Raw genomic sequence first — 26,117 nt, 5'->3', positions numbered from 1 at the left:
GCCTTTCAAGGGCATGCAGCACTGGCACACATTGTATACCCCTCCAAAGTAAATGACATTGATTTTTTGTCCAAGATTATTATTGGTCCCCTAAGAAGGAGCATAGACCTCATACAAAATTTGATAAGAAATTTCAGAAGCAGAGCACTTCCTAGATACCTCAAGGAAGAGATAAGAGATCTTATAATCAAAGCAGACATTAAAGAAGTTTGGAATTTAACTGAAGACCAAAAATCAGCCATTGCTGCCTGCTTTCACAAGGGTCCCCTCCTCAGAGGAGGGGCAGCAAACTTCAGGGGTAGGAAATTCAACTTTGGGGGCAGATTTCAGGGGAGAAGGTTCAGTTTCCTCAAAGGTAACCCTAACTTTAGATTCAAGTCTCAGCCGCTTAGAAGAGGTAATAGGCGAGGTGGGTACAGGGGGGGGGGAGGTCACAAAATGGACAAGCTAATAGTTCAGGAGCCAGAGAAAAGAAAGACCCTAGAAATTGAGCCATGCTCCGCACCAGTTCAAAGAGAGATTTTTTCAGCACCAGTATTCTATGCACCAGTTGATAATGATGTTTACTCTGCACCAGTTAATAATGAGCTTTGCTCAGCACCAGTTAATGAGCTTTGCTCAGCACCAGTTAATAACGAGCTTTGCTCAGCACCAGTGGTTAATGAGCTTTGCTCAGCACCAGATAATAACGAGCTTTGCTCTGCACCAGACCATCATGACATTGGGCCAAATGCTATAAATCAAGATAGAAGTAAAGAGACCTTGCCTTTGGCCTCAAACCCAATGAATATCTCCTCCCAGAGCCCCCCAGAGAATAGGATAGGTAAGTCATTACTAAAGAATATTGATAGTTGGAGAAAGCTTCCCAATGCCTCTTTTGCTTGTAAAATTATCAATGAAGGGGTGAGAATTCCGTTTAATAATAAGCTTAAAGCCCAGAGGTCATTAAAAAGAACAGGTAAAGATAGATTTTATTCAATTAACAAGCGTAAAATATTGGAAAGAGAATGTGACAGACTGCTAAAACTAGGTGTCATAGAACAGATCCCCAGAACTTCCTTTTACTACTCCAACCACATATTTTATAAATTCAAACCAGATGGAACAGTACGACTAATCTTTGACATGAAGGTGCTCAACACCATGATTAAAAAACCTTCTTTTACCATGCTCAAGGCCAATACTATATTTCCCTATCTACATCTAAACTCTTGGGCCTGCAAACTAGATTTAAAAGTTGCTTATTGGCACATTCCATTACATGCAAGTAGCCAGAAATTTCTAACCTTCAAACTAGGTAAAAGGAAGTTCAAATGGACTGTGATACCCTTTGGACTAAAGACAGCACCTTATATTTTTTCAAAGATGATGTACACGGTGATCAAGTATATTAGAACTTCATATAACATCTTAATATTCAATTATCTTGATGATATTCTTATATTAGCAAAAGATTATTTAAAATGTAAAAATCACATTCAGCTAGTCATTAAGATCTTGTCAGACTTAGGATGGAATATCTCACTTAAAAAATCTACAATTGAACCAACTCAAAGAATTGAATTTTTAGGAGTGCATTATAATATGATTAAGAAAACTATGAATCCTAGTGAGAAAAACATAGAGAAGTGTGTCGAATTGGCCAAAGCTTTCTCCAACTCTGTTAAATCTGACCTGCATTCCTATCAAATGCTAATCGGAGCTTTAAATTTCAGTGCATTCTATACAAGCTTGGGAAGATTCCATCTTAAATATCTCCACAGATACCACAGTTATTTTAATTCAGGATACAAAATCATTCCCCACACCTTCAAAAAATACCTAAAGCCATGGGAACAGACAAATGTACAGAGAGGTTAACATTCCAAAACCACAAATAGATGCAGAACTTTTCACTGACGCTTCCAACCAGGGTTGGGGAGGTGCACTAGTAATAGCGGGTAATATGCTCTCAATAAATGGAACTTGGACAAATGAAGAATCCTCCCTTCACATCAATGTAAGAGAGTTATTAGCTTGCTTCTATTCTTTGGAACACTTCACCACAAGGTTATACAATAAGGTAGTCTTAATACATGTTGATTCAAAGGTTACTAATTGTTGGCTAAGGAAACAGGGTAGTATCAGAAACAAGTTAGCTCATGAACTGGTCAGGAAAATACTTAGTACCATGAAGGATCACAACATACAGATAAATTCCAGAGGGATCAGGGGAGTAAGTAACACCATCGCAGACTCACTTTCCAGGGACCTGGGTTCCATTCACACAGAAACTTCCCCCAGTGACAGTCTATTCTCCTTAATCTGCTCTGACTTCAATTTCACCCCGGAAATAGATCTGTTCTCAAGTGGCTTCAATACTAAGTGCAAAAAGTTTTGTTCATCTCTTCCAAACCAAAAAGCCATCAGCAATAATGCACTTACGATTAGCTGGAAGGGATCAACACCTCTCTATGCCTTTCCACCAGGATTCTTACTATACAAAGTAGCTTTTAAAATCTATAAAGAATGCAATAATAATATGCTTTTCTGCACCATATTGCAGGGGACGGAACCATGGATTCCATTAGTGAGGTCAGTCGCGAAGCAGAACAAACGATATATTGTGAAGATCGAAGACTACCAGATAGTTCTCAAGGATTGTATCTCACCCTCAGCAAAGCTCCAATCAACTTTGATCGCCTTCAAAATTTAAAGGATCAGCTCCCTAACGTCTTTCCTCCTGAGGTTTGCTCCAAAATTGCTGTCAGCTTTAGGGACAGCTCCTTGCACAAGTATGAAAACTTATATAACATTTTTAAAAGTTTCATTCACAAGGAGTATGGAAGAGACAACAAATTCCCCCTGTTAGCAATTATTTTATTTTTCAATCACCTTATAGACAAGGGACTGTCTTACAACACCCTGAAGAGCTACAGAGCAGCTTTAGGTCCTATCTAGTCAGGTTATTTCCCAGGTTACTGTCTTGCAGAAGACAAATATGTCAAAGCAATGATATCGGGAGTTAATAGAAGGAAACCTAGAAATTCTCACCAGTTCCCTGGCTGGGATCTAGACAAAGTAATCTCGTTTCTCAACACCACGAGAGATAACTCTACCTTACTACTGACTCAGAAAACCTTGTTCCTAGTAGCCTAAGCTTGCCCTTTAAGAGCAAATCAATTTAACAATCTCTGCATTTCCAGGAGCACCTTCACCCCAGAACACATTGTCTTACGGAACCACCCTTCCTTCATGGCCAAAAACCAAAAGAACAACTACACGCCAATAGAGATCAGCTTTAGGAAGCTTCCTAACTGACCAAAAATATGTCCAGTCAGACAATTGAACTTCTATTTGGAATACACAAACAAAGTCTGTATGGAAAGAAACATAGACAGGAAAGACCACATATGGCTAGATGAACACTTCAAGATAATGTCTCTACAAAAAATGAGACAACTTTTTAGGGAGTGCATTTTCAGAGCCGACCCAAATGCAACTAAACAGTCAACAAATTTCCACTCTATAAGGGGTCAAGCTTCATCAAGACTGCTATACAATGGAGTATCTATACAAGAAATCATGTCCAGAATGAATTGGAGAAGCGACTCTGTCTTCAGCTCTTACTATGCTCTCCTCGGCTTACAGGGAGCTTTCGATAATGTGGTCGCTGGACTTCATCTTCAAGCCCCCTGAAGCATCTGCCTAGCTACCACTGGTGAGTCCGGAAGGTTGAGACCTCCCTCTCCAGAACTGTAAGTTTACTCGTGAACGAAGGTTCTGGAGTGGGAGGTGAGACCTTCCGGACTCAAAGTCTGGGTCACCCTCCAACCCTTCCCCCGTGAGCCGAGGAGACCATGTACTTAGGAGGGAATATTCTAACAACTTCATAATTCAACAGAGTAGGTTATATACAAGAACACACACATACAATCACTATTATTCCACAGAAAACAAACTAACTGGAATCTTTCAATATTCATATCAACCAAGAGAGCACAAGAAGATTGAATTTACTAGTAAAAAGACCTTTATATCCAACAATTTGCACCTTCACAGTAATTCCTTCATAACTTGCACAACCAAGGTAAGCTCAACCACTTCTGTGTTATTTTTTGTTCTATTACAACTTCAAAAATGTGACTTCCATTGCCGAGTCAACCCGCTCGTCCCTGGTAACTCCGCCCAAGGGGGCGTGGTTTAGGGCTCGCGCCGCTGCTTGGGGGGGTTCCGGGGGGGGTGTATAAGCTACCACTGGTAAGTCCGGAAGGTCTCACCTCCCACTCCAGAACCTTCGTTCACAAGTAAACTTACAGATTACCATCGCGCGAGCTCCAGGGCGATTGCGACCACGATTCCCATTGGGGTTTTCGCAGCAGGGCCAGCCTGGCGAGTTCTTCTGGAGCGTATTTCCAGAACACGGCCTCACCCCGTAAACGCAGAGCATGGCACTTGCAAGAATAGGAAGAAACTTCAGGGAGGTCTGAGCAACACTCCTCTTTCCAGAACCTGGGTTAGCCCTTCCCCGTCATTCCCTGGAAGGATTTTTGGCGGGGGGCTTTCCGTCCGAGATTTCTCCATCGGCCAAGGGGTGACTGCTTACCCCTTCCTCTGGGGGCTTACCACGTCCTTTCCCTCCTCAGTTACGGCCCGAGGTTTGCTTCAAGGAAGCTAGAGGAAGATCATGGGTACTTTCCTCCTCTCGAGCTCAGGCACCTTGGCCTTTCGTCGTTAAGTATCTAACTTGCGGACAAGCTCGATGTTGTACCATCTGGACGAGCTGACTGAGGGCTTCCTTCGGGTGTCTCATCTGTGGAGGTCAACGACCTCAGACACCCTTCCATCCTTGAGAGGAGTTTGTTTGTGCCCAAGGACAGAGACTTAGACAGCGGCTGTGCGGAGGAAATCGACTTCCGTTTTCACTCCTCCAAGGCGCTTTCTTCCAGACTCTGCAGGGCTCCAGCGCCCTTTCTTTCAACCACGTCGGCCTAAGTTATCGGCTACGACAACTAGGACAAGGTGTCCAATTGCAGTTTCCTCCTGTCAGGAACAGATGGCACGGGAGGCTCCCCCGAGGGGGCATAGTCCTAAAAGGAGCGGCAGAGTTCACGAACTCTAGGATTGCAGGTTTCTCGCTGGGAGGATGCTTAAGGTTACTCATCCGGATGACAGCTTCCCGATGCCCATTCCCGCACAATCTCTGTGATCAGCCAAGGATATCGCGCCTGCTGTCTGTCAGCGAATTCAGTGTCTCTGAACCTCTATGCCATAGCGTCGGCAAGAGTTGCCCGGTTGGGCAGAATGATCCATACCTTAGGCGAAGGTCCTCCATAGGATCATCGAAGGCTTCACCCCCGGCCTCTTCAGTCGATCCTTTCTTGTAAGGAAGGATCTGAGAGGGGAGTTCCGTAGTCGACCTCTCAGCCCTGATCAAGTTTGTCGAACAAACTTCGGCCAGCGTAGAACAGCAGAATCGATCAGACTGGTAACGAGGCGACAGGACTCCTTAAACCCTGGATCGGAAGGACGGGTACTTTCAGTTTCCATTCCATCCATCTTCCAGGGAGCTCGTCGAATTCAGCCTAGACTGCAAGTATTCCTGCTTATGATGCAGTGTGGCTATCCCGCCGTGGCATAGCAGGTTTTTTTCCCCAGAGAACTCTCCCTGCTTTCCTTATGGCCGCTCAGGTGCAGGCTTCCGCCTCCTCTGCTTTTTGGAAAGCTGGTCAACTCCGGTAGGCTCGGGTTCGACCTTCTTCAGCGCCGGGACAAGCATCCGGATGCTTACCATGAGTGTGGGTTCATGGTATTTTGCTTGGAGCCTTCTCTTCTTCTGCCTCAACATCTGGAGTATCTGGCCATGATATTGAGTCAACGGCCTTACTACGTTGGAAACCCCGCTTCTCGTCCGTCCAGCGAGGTTAAGCAACGTCGGTTCTGGTCGGTACTTGGATGGGTGACCACCTGGGGACGCCAGATTCTGTTGCCACATCCTCCGAGCCTTCCTTTCAGTTGACTGTGGCAAGACTGAGGAGAGTCGCAGTACCTGTTCTCAGTCAAGCAGAGCTTTCAGCCCTACCTTGGAACGTTTCCTAGTTCTCCTTTCCTCATTGACCCGTCTATAGTCCGAACGGTCGCCTCAGGATAAGTTCCATGTGGGGCGGTTCAAATTCCGGTGGTTTCAGGCAACGTTTAACCGGACTTCCTGGCCCCTATGGGACCAGCGGAACTATTAGACCTGCAATGGGTGTTGACCTATGGAACCTCTTGATGGTAGTGGATATTCTCGTCCTTTCCCCACATTCTTGATGCTGTTCTCGGACTCGTCAAAGGAAAGGGTGGGGGGCATGTTCCGGTCCAGGCCTATGGTCAAGACCTGAAGGATACCTCTCCATCATTCAGGCAGGCTTAGGGGCCGTAGTCTGGCCCCTCTACAGATCCTACAGCTCCTGCCGAGTCGCCCCGTGCGCGTCGACTTCATGATTCTGGCATGTTCTAACCAGCAGGGGACGCATTTTCACACCTTCACATCTTGCAGTAGAGATACCGGGATGATTGAGATTCTCTCAATACGACCATCGGCTCTCTCATTCCAGGCAGAGGAATGTTCTCTCCGACTATCCGAGCAGAGCCTCGTAGAGAGAGTGTACCTGGGGGTCTTTGACCTTGAGTAACCAGCAAGTCCTGGTCTGGGGGACCTGATCGCGACAGCTTGGAACCTCAAGCTTCCGCTGTTCTTCCCCCCAGTCTCAGAACCCCGAGACTCTGGCAAGATGCATTCCGGTGATGTTGGGACAACTTCGACGCCTGCGTCTTCCCTCCTTTTTGTCTGTGGACAATGGGTCTCAACAAGACCAGGTTGTCTGTCAACCTTTCAATGGGAGAGCTCCACTGGGACTATGCGCGCGTCTTCCCTCCTTTTTGTCTGTGGACAATGGGTCTCAACAAGACCAGGTTGTCTGTCAACCTTTCAATGGGAGAGCTCCACTGGGACTATGCGCAGAACGGTTTCTGGACCCTCTGCTTCCCCTGACGGAACTCCCGGGAGAGCTTCTCCCACGGCGCAGACTACTCAAACAACCACACTGCGACATCTCTCCCGAACCGGGGCGTCGCTTCGGCTTCATGCCTGAAGACACTACGCCTCCTCCTCAAGAAGAGACAACCTGCTACAGTCGCGGTACGGAGGTCACGTCATCTGCGATAGTTATCCGCAGGGGTCCTCCAGGCAAAGTGAAGAGTCTTCGGTGGTTGGTGCCGTGGGAGATATACCTCTTCCCTTGAGGCCTCTTCTCCAGCAATAACGGTCTTATTGCCTTTCGGCGGGAGGAAACTCCTTTCCGCTCTCGGCAATGAAGCCTGTCGCTTAGCCTTTCCCTGACCTTCAGGCTTAAAGGAATAACTTTTTCCTGCCCGCTGGATCTTTCCTCGCTCATGCGAAGCTACGATCGTCCCTGCCCTAGTCGGAGGAAGACCTCCAACTTGGAGCATGGCTCGGACTTTTAGTCCTTTAAGAGATCTTCTCAAGACCCTTTACGACAGGCCTCGGATTGTATTCCGCTTTGGGTCTCCTGCTCACTCTAGCCACGGCCAGTGTGTAAGCAATCTTCTTGGTCTCGTACGACTCCGCCCTTTCTAAGGAAGAGGGGAAGGCAACATTCAGGTTCGCTCCTGAGTTGTTGGCTAGACTCAGAATCTGGGGGTCCAGGCCCTTCGGTCCAATTCCTTCAAGATTTTGAGTCTCCATTCTGTATCTGATGTCCCAAGACCTTCTCTTTCTTGCCAGTAAAGGAATCGAGAGGTTAGCTTTGGGAACAGCTGCAGTTTGTCCTCAGTTGCAGCCGATTTGGGAGCACAAGGAGGACACGGGGGAGAGTCACCAGTATACCTCTTCAGCCCGGACTCAAGGACATTCATCTCGACCTGTCTTCAGACCCTCCCCCGTCACGTCGCCCTACAGCACGATGTTGGATACATCGCAACGCCCCTCACCTTCGAGTAATACTACTCTGTGACGCAGGTGCTACAAGCTGGAGTCTGGAAGTGTCTAATGACCTTCGCAGCCCGCTTCCTGCAGGGCGTGACCCACAGGAGTCTCGATATGTTTGCTATCGCTCTGTGGTGGCTACACAACAGCTGGTCTAACCTCAGGCTCCTTTTTGGACAGGTAGCAGAAGGTTGAGGGCATTGTTATCAGGTTTTAGTCTGCCTGAACGAAAGAAGTATGTCTGGCCCTTATTTCTTTCTTCATCATCCCCTCTACGGGGAAGCAGCATCCTGGTCTCTGCATAGCTGACCTCGAACCTCTGCAGGTAAACCATGCTTCCTTGTGTTCCGAGTATTGAGTCAATACTGTCGCGTCCCCCATACCCTGACGAGGTGGTATTGGGAACGTCCTAACCCAGAGTTCCTTCTGGAACTCCAGGTCAACTGCCTAGGACGGGTCACACTTCTTCCTTCACACACAAGCTTATGTAGGCCACACGGTTCCTTGCTCCGAAACCGTGTGAGGTGCAGGGACTCCTTTTCTCGAGTGCGACTCACTCGGATTCTGAGTCCCCAGGTAAAGCCAAAGCCAGTATGGCTGGGGACTTTCCACCCTACCTAATGGGTAAGTCACCCAATGTAAATAGCGTGGTTTGTATTTCGGTTACGGAACAAATGACAAATTCGAAGATAATTTGTATTTTTCCTAACCATACAAACCTTAGCTATTTACACATATTTGCCTGCCAGCCCTGTCCCCCAAGACAAGTCCTACCTCTAAGTGAAAGTGAGCATTCATCTGTGTGTGAGGGGGGGGAGGGGTAGCTAGCTACCACTCCCCTACCCCCCCCGCTAACTAGCGCGGGGGTAATACACCCTCGTTAAATTCTAATGGCTCGCCATTTCAGCTGCGCTAAAAGGTAAACCCAATGTAAATAGCTAAGGTTTGTATGGTTAGGAAAAATACAAATTATCTTTGAATTTGTCATATTATCTCCGAATTTGTCATGTAGATACAGTAGTTTATTTACAGGCTTCCTTAGTGCAATAGCATGTGTTTTTCTATAAGCAAGGCGCTCTAAAACAAACGAACAAATGAACAAAGTATTTTGTAGAATTGCATAAAGAACAGCCAAAATCTCTCTCTCTCTCTCTCTCTCTCTCTCTCTCTCTCTCTCTCTCTCTCTCTCTCTCTCTCTCTCTCTCTCTTTAAAGATAAATTGAGCATTAGTATATATACATATAGATTGTTTCTATTATAATATATACAGTGGTCATCCTAGCATGTGTATTTTGAAAATTGTTATACAGTACTATTCTGTTTTGAAAGCCTTGCCTCCTTTTATATAGTTTGTAAAGAATAATTGTACCATCTGTTCAAGTCTATGTTGTCTGTTGCCATGAGGACAGGCAAACAGTTTGTGACTTACCTCACTAAAATCATTCATCAAGTAATTCCTTCCAAGTGGTTTGATTTTTATTTGATATTGATGAAGATTTTGTGGTTTGCTGCTGTGGTTATTTCTTTCATTCCAACCTGAAAAATAGTCATTACTTTTCCCTTATTGTAGATATAGTAATCAGATACAGTAATTTATAATCACCTTCATTCAGTAGGTAAGAATTATTGCCACCAGTGAATTATTGAGCTGTATCTAAGATTTTATGTGAATTATTTGCTGGGGTTGGCCTGGTATGGACTGGAATTTTACCCTTTGTAGTTGCTTTTTAGTTTGCATATGGATCTGAAGTTATGTTTTTTCCATTGCATAGAAGATATTTTAGTTGCCAAGTTATTACTGGCATGACAGCAACATTGTAATAAAATTGACAGTTGCCGATAGCTACTTCCCATGCTTATCACATTAAAAACTACTAAGGTCTTTTTCCTCTGCTCTATCTCCTTCCTGCTGCTTTTATCACTGTTCTACTTTAAATTCATTCTCTTTGGTCTCATCCCATTCAACAGACTAGTCTTTGACCTTATGTCACTCCAGTTTTCACCTCTCCTTGAAGAACATATCCTTTGGGTAAGCACTATTAGTTTCAAGAAATATGGTTGAGTCTGCCTATAGAACCAAGGTTTGTTCCGTAACCGAAATACAAACCACGCTATTTACATGGGGTATTACTTTCGGCGTAGCTGAAATGACGAGCAATTAGATTTTTAACGAGGGTTTACTACCCCCTCGCTTGTTAGCGAGGGGGTAGGGGAGGGGTAGCTAGCTACCCCTCCCCCCTCACACACCGGTGAACTGATTCACTTCGCTTTTGGCTCGGGTGACGGTCAGACGTGTCTACCTCACCCTCACATTTTGACAGCCTTAATCTTTTTTGCTTTTTCTTTCAGAGTGTGTTCGGAAGTTGGCCTTTACCTCTATCATGTGGAAGTGCCCTGGCTTACCCGACCGCCCTTTTTGGATTTTTATGTTGGCGGTCGAGACGGACCCTCACACCTTGTGTCCGTACTGCAGAGGTCAACGGTGTGATAGAGACAAAGTTTGCAGTGAGTGCAGGGAGTGGTCTACCTCCCAGTGGGAGAGGTTTTCCCTGCGACGGAAGAAGTCTAAGCGGGATCTTTCTCCTTCAAGGGTTGCCTTGAAGAAGGAAAGTTCCAAGGACTCTTTTTCCGCTACCCGAACCTCCTCCGAAGCTCCCACTCGATCGGTCTCTCGTGAGAGGCCGGCGAGTGGTAGCGTAGGCCATTCTTTTGTTGACCAGCCTCGGGGTTTGGGAGAGGGAGTTGCCTCCCATAGCGAGGCAGCTCCTCCTCCGGGGGAGGATATTAATAATTCTGTGTCTAATGATGATTTATTGCAGCTTTGGGCTTCCTTGGGGCTTAAGGGTTCGCTCTCCAGGGAAGCCTTGTTTGACTTGATCCAGTTGGGAGCAGCTGTCAAGCAGTCGCCGGTGATAGCTGAGGTAGATCCTCTGTCTATCGTCGACGTTGTTGTGGCAGAGGCTTCCGACGTGTCGGGTCAAACCCCTGCCTTGGTTGCTGATGTAGCTGGAGGCTCAGTTCCCCCCTCCGAACATCCTTCAAGGGAGGAGCTGAGTCCAACGGTCTCTCCTGCGGGTGATTCTGGGAGTTCACTGACAGAGACTCCTCTTCGGAGGACCGACAATGGTGTGCCTGCTCCTAGAGGTCGTCTTCAACGCAAGGCTCGCCCTCCTCTCCGCCGTAGAGGTCTTCCTTCTCCCTACAAGGGAGTTAGGAGGCGCCTCTTCGGTTCTTCGCTCTCGACGTCCCCCGCAGAGGTTCCTCCTCGACGTGAGTCGACCGTTGCAGCTGCATCTCTGGACCTCTCTGCATGCAGATCGTTCGCGATCTCCAACGCCTGCCAGACCTGTGGATCTTCCTCCAGCTCGCCAGCGATCTTCTCCTGCGCGTCAGCGCGCACCTGCGCGCCTTCGTTCGCCCCGCGCGCCCACGATCCCCGGATCTGGGCAAAGGCAAGAAGACTCTTCCACTCGCCTGCGCGCCCATGCGTTATCTCTCCTGAGCACGATCGCTCACCTTCTCGCCCTACGCGCCATTGCTCGCCTGTGCGCCATCGCTCGCCAACGCACCGACGCTCGCCTGCGCGCCGTCATTCGCCCGGCCGCCAACGCGCGCCCACGCGCACCCTCGCCCACGCGCCCACGCGCCCCTTCGCCCACGCGCCCCCTCGCCCATGCACCTCCTCGCCCACGCACCCCCGCGCGAACCTGCGATTTGTCCATCGCGTGAGCGCCAGCGTGAGCGCCAGCGCGACCCCAAGCGCGATTCCCGACGGGTTTCGCAGAGAGAGCAGCTGGGCGAGTCTCCAAGAGCGCGCACAACCAGGTCATCATCTTCACGATATCTCCTCCCCCCCCCCGCAAGCGCAGAACAGTGCGCTTGCAGGAGGAGGGGAAGTCTTCAGAGAGGTCTAGGCACCATTCTTCTTCTTCTTCCTTTCAGGCAGGCCCTATGGTGTCTACTCCAAAGGATCGCCAGATCCCCTTCCCTCCAGTGGGAGTCTCTGACACTGCGTCCATCAGTCGTCAGCCTTGGTTTGGGTCCCTTATCAGAGCTGTCGTCCAGGCTGTTAAGCCTGCCTTCGCTGATTTGGGTCTCAAACCAGCGTCCCCACTGAAGAGGAAGAGAGGAGTAGAGTTCGTGGTGACTTCTCCTAGGGTCAAACTGGCCCCCAAGAAGTCTGTAAGGAAGGCTCCTTCCCCCCCCCTCAGACATTCTCTCCTTCTCCTGTGGACAAAGCTTTTCCGTCCTCAGGAGAATCTACCGAGGTGAGACCTTCTCCCACCGCACCAATGGGAGAGACCCCACCACGAGTAGGAGAATCGTCGCGTACTGGGGCAGAGAAGAGCCCTCAGACTTCTTTGCTGGAGTCCTGCATCCCTCCTAGAAGGGAACCGAAGGACTCGAAGACCGTCCCGAAGTCTTCTTCAAGGATTCGACCAGAGCCAGCGAGACCGCAGGAGAACGTCCACGTGTCCCCCCAAGTAGAGCAGTTGGGGACAGGAGACTTTGCTGCCAATTCACCAGGAGGAGAGTAGCATGATTCAGAGCACGCCTTCTGGCAAGTCCTGACTTTGATGAGGCATCTCAACAAGTTCAAGGACCCCGAGACCGCCCCTCGTGAAGGCAAGGATACGGTCCTGGACCAAGTCTATGGCACTCAAAAACCCTCTAAGGCCAGTGTGGCTCTGCCTTGGTCCCAAGGGGTGAAGAGTGCCAGAGATAAGGTTGAGGGCCAGCTTTCGGAACTCGCCTCCTCCAGCCATTCCTCTGCTGGTAACAAGCTCCTCCCACCTCCTCGTGTTCAACAGAGGAGGTACTTTGAGATCATGGAGGAGCCTTGTTTAGCTCTCCCTCTTCACCACTCCGTGGAAGAGCTTACCAGGGGAGTCTCTCTTGAGAGAGACTCCAACCGGCAGGTGACATTCTCGGCAACAGAGATCCTGAGTCAGGAGAAGGTCTCAAAGTGTGCCATGCAGGCCACTTCGTGGCTGGATGTTTGGCTAGGGTTTCTGGGCATCCTGCTGCATTCTGAGGATCTATCTAAGGAAAGCACCAGGAAGGCCCTGGAGACCTTCCTCCTCTCGGGCACACGTACCATCAAGTTTCTGGCCCACCAAGTTTCGAACTTGTGGGCAAACTCGATCCTGAAACGACGTGATGCGGTGACCAAGAGGTTCCAAGCGAAGGTCCCAGCCGTGGATGTCTGCAGGCTCAGACACTCTTCCATCCTAGGAAAGAGCCTGTTTGAGCCCAAGGATGTGGAACAGGCAGCTGAGAGGTGAAGGAAATCGAACCACGATTCTCTCCTCCAAAGGGCTCTTACATCTAAGCCCTACAAACCTCCAGCACCCCAACAACCTCGCCAGTCCAAGTTGACGAAACCGGCACCGGCAGCAAAGACGAAGGTGTCCAAACAGCAGCCCTTTCCTGTCAAAGACAAGAGGGGCGGAAAGTCCTCCAGGGGAGGCAAGAATCCTAGAGGGAGTGGCCGAGGCCACAAACGCTAGGATTGGCAATCCCCCTGCATGTCCACCAGTGGGGGGATGCCTACAAAGTTGCGCATTCAGGTGGCAGCAACTCGGGGCCGATTCCTGGACGATCTCCGTGATCAGTCAGGGATATCGCGTCCCGTTCATAACATCTCTTCCTCCCCTGACAGCGAATCCAGTGTCATTGAGCTCCTATGCCATGGGATCGGTAAAGGGACTAGCCCTTCAGGCAGAAGTCGAGACCATGCTCAAGAAGGATGCTCTCCAGGAGGTCGTCGACGGCTCCCCAGGCTTCTTCAGTCGACTCTTTTTTGTAAAGAAGGCGTCTGGAGGCTGGAGACCCGTCATCTACCTCTCAGCCCTGAACAAGTTTGTCAAACAAACTCCGTTCAGCATGGAGACAGCAGACACGGTCAGACTTGCAGTGAGACCGCAAGACTTCATGTGTACACCGGATCTGAAGGACGCGTACTTCCAGATCTCAATCCATCCGTCTTCCAGGAAGTACCTGAGATTCTGCCTAGACGACAAGATCTACCAGTTCAAGGTGCTGTGTTTCGGTCTCTCCACAGCACCTCAGGTATTCACCAGAGTGTTCACCTTGATATCTTCGTGGGCACACAGGATCGGCATCCGTCTCCTCCGTTATCTGGACGACTGGCTGATCCTGGCAGACTCGGAGTCGACCCTTCTTCGACACCGAGACAAGCTTCTGGGACTTTGCCAGGATCTAGGGATCATGGTAAATCTTGAGAAGTCTTCTCTGCTTCCATCTCAACGACTGGTATATCTAGGCATGATATTGGACACCAATCTCCACAAAGCCTTTCCATCAGACGACAGGATAGCAAGGCTGAGGAGGGTCGCAGATCCTTTCCTCAGACGAGAAGAGCTTCCAGCCCAATCGTGGTTACGTCTCCTAGGTCACCTTTCCTCCTTAGCCCGTCTGGTTCCAAACGGCCGCCTCAGGATGAGATCCCTGCAATGGCGGCTCAAGTCCTGGTGGAATCAAGGCCACGATTCCCCGGACATCTTGGTCCCTATGGGTCCTGCGGAACGGACGGACCTTCAGTGGTGGGTGACGGACGCAAACCTTTGAAAGGGAGTGGCTCTTCTCGTCCTCCCCCCGGATTTGATGCTGTTCTCGGACGCTTCAAAAGAGGGGTGGGGGGCCCACATTCTGAACCACAGGATCTCAGGCCTATGGTCAGAATCAGAAAAGGGCCTCCACATAAATCTGCTAGAAATGAAGGCTATATATCTGGCACTTCAACAGTTCCAACGGATCCTGGCGGGTCACTCCGTAGTGGTGATGAGCGACAACACCACGGTGGTGGCTTACATCAACAAGCAGGGAGGTACCTTTTCACAACAGCTATCCCATCTTGCAGTAGAGGTACTGAGATGGACCGAAGTCCACTCGATTCCACTATCAGCTCGCTTCATTCGGGGCAAGAAGAATGTGCTCGCCAACAGTCTGAGCAGAGCATCGCAGATAGTGAGTACCAAGTGGTCTTTGGATCCTCTAGTAGCCAGCAAAGTCCTGACTTTGTTGGGTTCCCCGACGGTGGACCTGTTCGCGACAGCCTTGAACTTCAAGCTTCCGCTGTACTGTTCCCCCGTCCCGGACCCCAAGGCACTCTGGCAAGATGCCTTCCAACAACGGTGGGACAACATCGACGTTTACGCCTTCCCACCGTTCTGTCTGATGAGAAGGGTGCTCAACAAGACCAGACTATCGGTCAACCTGTCAATGACCCTAATAGCTCCGCTATGGCATCATGCAGAGTGGTTCCTGGACCTTCTGCAGCTCCTGACGGAACTCCCAAGAGAGCTTCCTCCACGACACGAGCTACTCAAGCAACCACACTGCAACATCTTCCACAAAGCCGTAGTATCGCTTCGGCTTCACGCCTGGAGACTATCCAGCATCTCCTCACAGAGAGAGGCTTTTCGCAAGAAGTTGCGGAGAGGATGTCTAGACACCTGCGAAAGTCATCTGCAGGGGTCTACCAGGCGAAGTGGAGAGTTTTCTGTGGTTGGTGTCGTGGAAGGGGTATCTCTCCTCTCGATGCCACTATTCCAGCAATAGCAGAGTTTCTTGTGTATTTGCGGGAAGAAATGCGCCTTTCGGTCTCGGCGGTGAAAGGCTATCGCTCAGCCTTAAGCCTGGCCTTCAGGCTGAAAGGAATGGACATTTCCTCCTCGCTGGAACTTTCCCTACTCATACGAAGCTACGAGCTTACCTGCCCTCAGTCGGAAGTGAGACCTCCTCCATGGAACGGGGTTCGGGTCCTCAGGTCTCTTAAGAGACCTCCGTTCGAACCATTACGCCAGGCTTCTGATCATCACCTGACTTTGAAGACGGTGTTCCTGCTCGCTCTGGCCTCGGCCAAGCGAGTCAGTGAACTTCATGGTCTTTCGTACGACGTTGCCCATTCAAGGGGATGGGGGGAGGTAACGTTCAGGTTCGTCCCTGAGTTTGTTGCTAAGACTCAGAATCCTGGAGTTCCGGACCCACGGTTCAACTCCTTCAGGTTCATCACCTGACTTTGAAGACGGTGTTCCTGCTCGCTCTGGCCTCGGCCAAGCGAGTCAGTGAACTTCATGGTCTTTCGTACGACGTTGCCCATTCAAGGGGATGGGGGGAGGTAACGTTCAGGTTCGTCCCTGAGTTTGTTGCTAAGACTCAGAATCCTGGAGTTCCGGACCCACGGTTCAACTCCTTCAGAATTTTGAGTCTCCGTTCTTTAACAGATGACCCAGACCATCTCCTACTGTGCCCAGTAAGGAGTCTGAGGCTTTATCTTAAGAGAACAGCTGCAGTTCGTCCTCGAGTGCAAGCCCTGTTTGTGAGCACAGGAAGGACGAAGAGGAGGGTCACTAAGAACACGATCTCAGCTTGGATTCGCAGGGTCATCCACCATTCCCTGAATCCAGACCCTCCTCCGTCACGTCGCCCGAGAGCACACTATGTCAGAGGCATCGCTACGTCCCTGGCATTCAAGAGAAACTTCTCAGTGACGCAGGTTCTACAAGCTGGGGTCTGGAAGCGTCAAACTACCTTCACAGCCCACTACCTGCAGGACGTGACCCACAGGAGGCTCGATACGTTCTCTATCGGCCCAGTGGTGCAACAGCTGGTCTAACCTCAGGCTCCTTAATGGACAAGTAGCAGAAGGTTGAGGGCATTGTTACCCGGTTTTAGTCTGCATGAATGAAAAAGTATGTCTGGCCCTTACTCTTTTCTTCATCCTCCCATCTCTTTGGGAAAGCAGCATCCTGGGTTTTCTGCACAGCTGTCCTCAAACCACTGCAGGTAAACCATGCTTCCTTGTGTTCCTAGTATTAAATAATACTGTCGCGTCCCCCATACCCTGACGAGGTGGTATTGGGAACGTCTTAACCTAGATTTCCATCTAAAGGACTACAGGTCAACTTCCTAGGACGAGTCGCACTTCTTTCCTTCACACACTAGCTTATGTAGGCCGCACGTTCCTTGCGGAGCAAGGAACTTGCGAGGTGCAGGGACTCCTTATCTCGAGTGCTACACACTCGGATCCTGAGTCCCCGGGCAAAGCCAAAGCCAGTAAGGCTGGGACTTACCACCCTACTTAAGGGTTAAGTCACCCCATGTAAATAGCGTGGTTTGTATTTCGGTTACGGAACAAATGACAAATTCGGAGATAATTTGTATTTTTCCTAACCATACAAACCTTAGCTATTTACACATACTTGCCTGCCAGGCCTGTCCCCCGTGAAGTCCTACCTCTAAGCGAAGTGAATCAGTTCACTGGTGTGTGAGGGGGGAGGGGTAGCTAGCTACCCCTCCCCTACCCCCTTGCTAACTAGCGAGAGGGTATTAAACCCTCGTTAAAAATCTAATGGCTCGTCATTTCAGCTACGCCGAAGGTAATACCCCATGTAAATAGCTAAGGTTTGTAAGGTTAGGAAAAATACAAATTATCTCCGAATTTGTCATGTTTCAAAATGATAGTATTGTAATGAGCCCTATCCTTAATAAGCTTACATATTTTGCATCTTATTTTAACATGATTATGAATAATTGTGTTTTGTAATTTACAGACTGGTACACCATGTCGTTACGTCTAACTCAGTTAGCTTCCAAGCTGAGGTAGGTGAATTATGGCATTTTGTTACTATTAGGCTTATATAATTAAGCTTAAGTTGTTCTTCATCATTTAATAACTGTAATATTGATTAAGATCTCTATATTTAATGGCGTATGATAATTTACTCTGCACATCTAGATTTATTATAAATTTGATAATCATTTACTATACATAGAGTGCACTGTATTTGACTGCTGCTGTGAATTACTAGTTTTATGCAGTACATGTACACTGTATTTTTTGTGAAATTTGATATGGTTTCTTCTAAATTTTGTAGGTTGTCTGCATCAACCTCTATACTTTCTTCTAGTAGCTGTAATGTAAATTATGCGAGAATGTTGACCCACCGAAGAGGATTGCATTTTGGAAATAAGGACGCACCTGTTAAAACTGTCAAAGATGGTAAGAATGTTCAAATTATTTTCTGGCATGTATGTATTAACAAATTTTTAACAATGATTGATTTTTTTAATATTTGCCTAGAATATATGTGCTATTGAATTTTAATAAAAAATTTCAACCTTGCTTGAAAACTCGCAGTGGGGCTAAATTTACTAGGTTGTTAACAACATCTAAACATAGATGAGTAGCCCTGCCCACTTTCCTGTATAATATTCTTCACTGTAGTCTTTGGCTGCAATGAGTACAGACACTGATGCATCTTATTGAAGGCTGTTTAATCTTTTTCTCATACTTTTTAGTTTCAATTGTTGATTTTAGCTTTGCATTAATGATGAACAGCATGAATTCCCATACAGGTGATTGGGATGAACACTGCATTAGTTTATGGCTACACCAGCAATAGATCCACAATCAGTGCCCTTTTAATAGGAGCATGATTGTTTGCAATTACCCCCATACGCTGAGTACATATTAATGACTCCCGTTAATTTCAGGAATATGCTTTGAAGGGGAATGAAGGCTAAGACTTCTCCAGTGTTATTCTTGACCGTGCCCAAGACAGTGCCGAAGATACTATATAGCACTTTGTTCTCCTAATTATTTGCCAATCACTGAAGCTTCTGGGTATTCCTTTAGCTTGACTGAGGGAGTATGTTTTAGGAGCTGAGAGAACTAGTATCTACATCAGCAAACTTTTCAGGTTTGGTGGAGCGTAAGGTGAATTCCACACTCCACAACATGTAGGAAACTTTTCCTATGTAGACCGCCAACGACGAGTTGACCTATAGATGGGTTAGCTCACTTGGAAGACGGTGTTTCTACTAGCTTTGGCTTCAGCCAAGGCAAACGAGTTGAACTTCATGGTCTCTCATACGACATTGCCCATTCAAGGGGATGGGGAGAGGTAATGTTCAGCTTCGTCCCTGAGTTTGTAGTGAAGACTCAGTATCTGGGAGTGGCAGATCCCTGATTCGACTCCTTCCGGATTTTGAGTCTCCGCTCTGTAACTGATGACCCTGATCATCTCTTACTCTGCCCAGTGAGGAGTTTGAGGCTTTACCTCAAGAGAACAGCCGTAGCCCGTCCCTGTGTATCTGCACTTTTTGTCAGCGCAGGGAGGAACAAGAGGAGCGTCACTAAAAACACCCTCTCTGCCTGGATTCGCAATGTCATAGACCATGACCTGAATCCGGACCCTCCTCCGTTACGTCGCCCCAGAGCTTACGATGTTAGGGGCGTAGCTACGTCTCTGGCATTCAAGAGAAACTTCTCTTTGACGCAGGTTCTACAGGCTGGGGTGTGGAAACGTTGGAATACATTCACAGCCCACTACCTGCAAGACGTGTCCTACAGGAGGCTCGATACGTTCTCTATCGTCCCTGTGGTGGCTGCACAACATCTGGTATAATACCTCAAGCTCCTTATTGGACAAGTAGCAGAAGGTTGAGAGCACTGTTACCCGGTTTTAGTCTGCGTGAATGTAAAGGTTTGACTGGCTCTTACTCTTTTCTTCATCCTCCCCTCTCTTGGGAAAGCAGCATCCTGGGTTCTCTGCACAAGCTGACCTCAAACCACTGCAGGTAAACCATGCTTTCTTGTGTACCTAGTATTAAGCTAATACTGTTGCGTCCCCATACTCTGGCGAGGTGGTATTGGGATATACCTGGTTACAACAGTTTTTCCTTCAGACTTGGAATAACTTTTATCTGGACAGTCACACTTCTATACATCTTGACACAGAGCTTGCGTAGGCCGCGGACCTTGCGTAGCAAGGTTTAGCGGGGTGCAGGGACTCCTATTTTTTGTACAAACCTATTTAAAATAAGGAGCCCCCCGGGTAAAGCCAAAAGCCAGTTAAGGCAGGGATGTCCACCCTCCTAATGGGTGAGTCAACCCTAATAAATAGTGTAGGTTTGTATTCCAGTTATGGAACAAGGGACAAGTTCGTAGATAATTTGTATTTTTCCTAACAATACAAACCTTTAGCTATTTATACAAACTTACCCACCAGCCCTATCCCCCTTGAAGTCCTACCTCCAAGCAAAGTAAGCTAAATCACAGGTTTGTGGCGGGAGCGGTAGCAAGCTACCCCCCTTAACCCCGCTAACTAGCAGAATTGGTAGTTAACCCTTGCTAAAATTTTAATGGCTCGTCCTTTCAGCTTCGCTAAAAGTAATAACCCCTGATAAATAGCTAAAGGTTTGTATCGTTAGGAAAAATACAAATTATTTACGAATTTGTCATTTTTTATTCCAAGCCACATGTCATATGTACAGTATATAGTATGAAAAGTAATGGGCCAAAAATACTATTAGTATTATTATTATTATTATTAATTGCTAAGCTACAACCCCAGTTTGTAAAGCAGGATGCTATAAGCCCAGGCGCTCCAACAGGGAAAATAGCTCAGTTAGGAAAGGAATCAAGGTAATAAGAAATATCTGGTAGTGGTATCACTCGCCCCAGTTTTAATACCGACACCTTTTAGGGGTGAGCGAGCTGGATATATTCCTGGCATTCCATGCAACTTTTTTCTCTGGTATATTTAGCAGTATTTATACCTTTGAAATGGTGCTTTAAGGAGCATTTCACGGAGCGACACAGGTTCCTCGCCCAGAAATAGATTTTTCCTTCGTCAAAATCCCTTTTTAAGAACAGTAAAAACATTAAGATAGATACAGTAGGGTCCCGAATTACACGTGTTCTAATTACGCGATTCCTCAATTACGCGATCGATAGTTTTTAAAAATTAATTTTCCTGTATTTGCGAGGAGCATTCTAAATCCGCGAGTCAAGCACCGCGAAGCGTAGGAAATCTATTGTTTTCTTAATTGTATTGGGGGGGGGTGATGGTTCCCCGATGTCTGAGAAGGGGGGGGTGGGAGAATGTGAGAGAAAGATTTCTGTTCAAACATTTTAAGACTAGTTTTGGATGTAAAATGTTAAGGTTTGCCCATCTGTTGTGTGAACTTGTCGCTAGACCTAGCCTAACTGTCCAACACCTATATGTATAATATTCCATATTTGTACTAATTAATTTTTATACTTATGTTGTGATTATGGTGAAAAATCCTTATTCATTAAACTTTAAATTAAAAACCATCAAAATAAAGACTATTTTATATCATGCTACTGCCAAACATGTCACCACTACCAAACCCATTACTTTGTTTAGTACGTTCCATCGCTGATCATAACGAACTCGCTAACCAATTTTAACATCTGTCTATAGGTTAACTTTTGCGGCAAAAGATATCTTACCAGGTACTATGTAATAATAATGTTATAATTAATGTTTTATTTATCCTTAGAAAATCAAAATATATGAAATATGAGCAATTTTATTTCGTGTTGTTTTTTTTTTCCCTAAAAAAACACCTTCTTAAAAGGAAAACGTTTTTTTTACGTTTCATCGTCGATCATAAACGCATTTACTCCTGAAAGTGATATTGAAGAGCTTTTACTAAAGATGTTATTATAAATAAAGATTATAAATAGGTGGTAAAATATCTATAATTAAAGTGTAGCAGCATCAAGAAATGTTGGGGTTCGCCCTTTACATAAGAATGTACTGTACATTGGATTAGACAGAACGTAGAAAAAATCAATTAGGGAAAAATCGGTATTCGATATCCTCTTCATCAGCATCGTCATTCGTCAATCGGGCTCTTTATTTTTTTTATTCTCAGTCGCTAACTAGTTATCGCACTGCCAAGATCTGCACACATTCCGATAATTCACATTTGAAGGTTTTCTGGGAGAGGATGGATAGAGAAAATACCGAACTATATAAAATGTTTTTTTAACCTGTTAAGCGTCACCCACGTGATAAACCGTTCACCACGATCTACTCGGTACCGCCTTCAACTGTATATTCCGTTCATGACTTTAATTGCCTTTTACAAGCCGTCAGTCTCGTGATGTTACTTTACTCGTATAGTAAGTATAGGATCACCACTTGGCAACACTCTCAGCATATGGGGACTGTGAATAGAAACTTATATGATGTCTGGCAACTATTTTTCTGAAGGTAGCTTGATGTTACAAAACTCTGGTTTGAACTGGTTTCCTATCAGTGCGCTCGGGCGTTCATGCATAAGTGGTTATTTGTTGTTCCTTTTGTAATGAAAGGTCTAAAGAGGAAGGTTATTTCTTTAGATGAAATAAATGATATTCTTGTTGTGGAATTTGATAATGATAACCTGTTTGATAATGAGAGCACTAGTTCTGAATCCTCCAGTGATGAGTATATTGAAGAAACAAAGTTTTCTTTCGATGTCGAAAGCGAAAATGACTTCTCATTACCGAATGACTGGACAACGAAATTTCACAAAACTATAAAGGGAAAGGAAACGCCGAGAGAGAGAGAGAGAGAGAGAGAGAGAGAGAGAGAGAGAGAGAGAGAGAGAGAGAGAGAGAGAGAGAGAGAGAGAGAGAGAGAGAGAGAGAGAGAGAGAGAGAATAAAGTGGATAAATAATGTACAAATGTATGACGAACATATTTGAAAACTATACAGGAAACGATATGGAGAGAGAGAGAGAGAGAGAGAGAGAGAGAGAGAGAGAGAGAGAGAGAGAGAGAGAGAGAGAGAGAGAGAGAGAGAGAGAGAGAGAGAGACCTATCCCTTTCCTTTTGTTGCTTATCCAGGCGTAAGATTTACGATTGAAGATAAAAAGAACCCATTAGAATATTTAGTATTATGTAGCCATTTGAAATTAAATAATAGTAGTATTAATTGTTTTTTTTACTCAACCATTTAATTAATATCCCTACTTTTAACTATAATTACGAATTATAAGCATAAAGAAATTATATTAACTTTGAAAAATTATCATTAGTGAAATGACCGCTCAGGGCAAAAAAAGCGTGATTATCGTACAGCAGCCTATTGCACACTTGCGCCTAGTGGCCGTGTTTACGTGTGGGAGTGTCATCATGGATATACAGTACTATACTGTAATTTTTAACTATTGCTAGATACGTACTGTATCAAACCTTGAAAACCCTTTTTTGTTTTTTGTATCTATAGGAAATAATTCTACATCATTCGGAAAATACTGAAAACAGTAAGCTATGCATAGTACAGTAGTAAATACTACAGTCATAGAAAATTATCAAAACTTTAACAACTTTTTATTGTTTTATTTATCCATAAAAGAAATTTTGTACAGTATTTTATAAAAAAAAATCTATAAGAAGGATTTCTTACAGTATTGTTAAGATAAAAGCTACAGTATATATATATATATATATATATATATATATATATATATATATATATATATATATATATATATATATATAATATATACATACACACATACATACACACACACAGTGTATATACAGTATATATATAGCTAGAAAGCTAGAAATGGAGTGAAAAAAAAATTGACGGGTAGGTTGCTGTTTGCCGCCATGATGTGTTTCGAAATATACGAATTTCCAATTACACGAGGCCTTTCATCGACCAAATTCTCGCATAATTCGGGACCCTACTGTATCTCCTATATAAACTACAAAATCCCCCCCAAAAAAAGAGGAAGAGAAACAAGGTAGAACAGCGTGCCCGAGTGTACCCTCAAGCAAGAGAACTCTACCCTGAGGAACACCAGATATTATATTTCTATATTCACTATGGTGCCCATCAACAACAACTATGCGATCTTTTGCTTAAAAATTCAGTAATAATGCTAAGAAACGACCTACCCACTCCCAGCTGTTTGAGTTTGAATAAAAGGCCTCATGATTAATACTGTCAAAGGCAGCACTAAATTCAAGGCCAATCAAATGAAATTCCTGACCACAATCAATGGATTTCTGTACATCGTTGGAGATTGTTAGAAGGGCATCACATGCTCCAAGGTCTTTACGAAAACCAGATTGCAAACTAGGGAACAGATGATTACCTTCAGCAAACCTATTAAGACGTTTTGCCAAAAGACGTTCCAAAACTTTAGATAATATAGGAGTTAAGGAAATTGGGCGTTAATCAGGTTAAGGAGAGAAGAAGCACTAGACAACCAAAAAGTCCTTCAACACTTGTTCTTGGCCCTGTGGTGGCTGCTCAAGTAGTTTTATAGCCAGGTCAGCTTCAACAGGGGACTGAAAGTGTCTCGTCTACGGTAACCTGATTGATATATTGTAAGTGTGAATGAAAGGTGGAGAGTTTGGCTCTTCTATTTTTTCTTTCTTTACTCTTACACATCCAGTCTTATTCAACTGGAAGTGTAAGAAATAGTGTTCCCCCTGTCTTCCAGTGATGAGGGGGAGGATGGTAGAAGGGATACCAACCCAAATAGCCATCATATACAGTACTAGGTATTTCATTCCAGACTGCATCTTCCCTTCATTGGAAGATTTCTTCCTTAAACAAGTGCTAGTTATATAATCAAGTACTGGCCAGGTCTTATCATCCCATGATAGGCTGATAGGAAGTTTCTGGAGTCAACTCCGTCACTCCTGTACAGGACCAAGAAAACAGTCAAATTCAAGGCAAGAAAATAATACCAAATTGTTCTGTTTTAGGGGGCTTCCTACCCACCAATTGTGGAGGATTAATTTTATTTTAATTTATTTTTTTTGTTTGCCAAATAGAGAGAGAGAGAGAGAGAGAGAGAGAGAGAGAGAGAGAGAGAGAGAGAGAGAGAGAGAGAGTTGTTTTAGTATTGTTAAATCGAGACATTTTATTTGCTTTAGCTTTGTCATTAGAGAGAGAGAGAGAGAGAGAGAGTGTGTTTATTTACTCAAGTTTTGTCAAATCTCTCATCGCAAGAGAAAGTGTGTTTATTTGTTTTAGTTTTGTCAAACCGCAAGAGAGAGAAAGAGTGTTTATTTGCTTTAGTTTTGTTTGATCGCGCGTGCGCGAGAGAGTATGTGTGTTTGTGTGTCCGCGGTGCGCGCCGAAGAACAAGGGTAGTTAGCGAATGATTGTTTGTAGTGGGAAAGACTGTCGGTATATTTGAGGTTGTTTGTTTACCTTTTTAGCTAGGTTAGGGCGGTAATGAATGTCTTGGGCGAAAGCATTGGATATTTGACTGTAGCAGGAGTCGGTTATGTTTTTTTTGTTCTTGGAAAGCCGGCTGTGAAGTGATTTTTTATATTCTGAGTAAGTACAGTTTTGTTTATCTTTGCTTGTTGTGATTGTGAATGATAGGAATAATTTATTATTTATCTTTGATTATAGTGCGATAGTTTAGTTAGTTAGGAGTTTTCGTAAGCGTTTTTTCTTTTTATTGCAGGCCGTAATTCCTCCTTTGGATTCCCTTAGACTCCTTGGAGTTTTAGTTTGGCCTGGAAGGTGGTGTTTGCCAGCCGTGTGTATTATATTGTATATGAATAGCTTGATGATGACGACCCGGACCGGACAATGAATGTAGGAATAGACTGCTGAAATACAGAATTTTTGAACGTTGATGACCCGGCTATAAAATACGGATTTCTCTCACGACAATTGATGACGACGACCACCGCATAAGATTGCACGGTCGAATTGGCAGTACGATAGTGTTGGCCAGTGCCAGTAGGCTACAACTTGCGCAAGGACTGTTGCGTGTTAACCAAGAGGTTCTCTTGGTTTGGCATTACATTTTTCGCATGTTGCAGAATATGATTGGTGTTTAGTATTAAGTAATTTATTTAGTCTTAAGTGTGCTTTTGGTACTGTGCGTGGACTGACGGTGTTGGGTATATTAAAGGGATATTGTTTTTTTCGATTGTTGGCGAGTTCTCGGTACCCTCGCGCACCAATATATACAGCAAATTTTGTGTGTATTTTTTGTCTATTGAATTTATGATAAATAGTGATTGTTCCTGGTTTATGGCATATGGTGGATGGTTTGGTGATCAGTGATTTGTTTTAGTGTTAAGTCAGTTAAATAATTTGTGTTCTGTTTTTGGTTGCGTTAATATAGTTTTAAGGCTATGTTTTGTTTTCATTTTCCTTCTGTCCAAGAGTCCGGTTGATAACGTAAGGGGAAAGTTTGTGCAGAGGAGACATTTGTCAGTTAGTGTGATCAAGGGTGTGGGGGTTGTTTTGTTTACATCCCGCCACACAATAAGTGGGTCTCCCTATTTTAAAGGATAAAAGGTTGCCCATTTTGAAGAACTGAAAGTTTTTA

General features: G+C 45.5%; 1 protein-coding gene and 1 pseudogene across 4 annotated transcripts in view; both read left to right on the top strand.

Moving 5' to 3' along the window:
- LOC137631237 (acyl-coenzyme A thioesterase 9, mitochondrial-like) overlaps positions 1 to 26,117 on the top strand; it is a 332,677-nt gene that overhangs the window by 228,971 nt on the left and 77,589 nt on the right. For all 4 annotated transcript variants that reach the window (XM_068363016.1, XM_068363017.1, XM_068363018.1 and 1 more), the window contains exons 2-3: positions 17,548 to 17,596; positions 17,872 to 17,996. In XM_068363016.1, the coding sequence (XP_068219117.1) occupies positions 17,548 to 17,596; positions 17,872 to 17,996 (174 nt within the window). The remainder of the gene's footprint in view (positions 1 to 17,547; positions 17,597 to 17,871; positions 17,997 to 26,117) is intronic.
- On the top strand, positions 5,853 to 5,971 carry LOC137631507 (5S ribosomal RNA; annotated as a pseudogene).

The sequence above is a fragment of the Palaemon carinicauda genome, chromosome 39, assembly GCF_036898095.1.
Source record: "Palaemon carinicauda isolate YSFRI2023 chromosome 39, ASM3689809v2, whole genome shotgun sequence".
Taxonomy (NCBI): Eukaryota; Metazoa; Arthropoda; class Malacostraca; order Decapoda; family Palaemonidae; genus Palaemon; species Palaemon carinicauda.
Note: the sequence above shows the minus strand (reverse complement) of the source record. Positions and strands in the feature narration are given on the sequence as shown.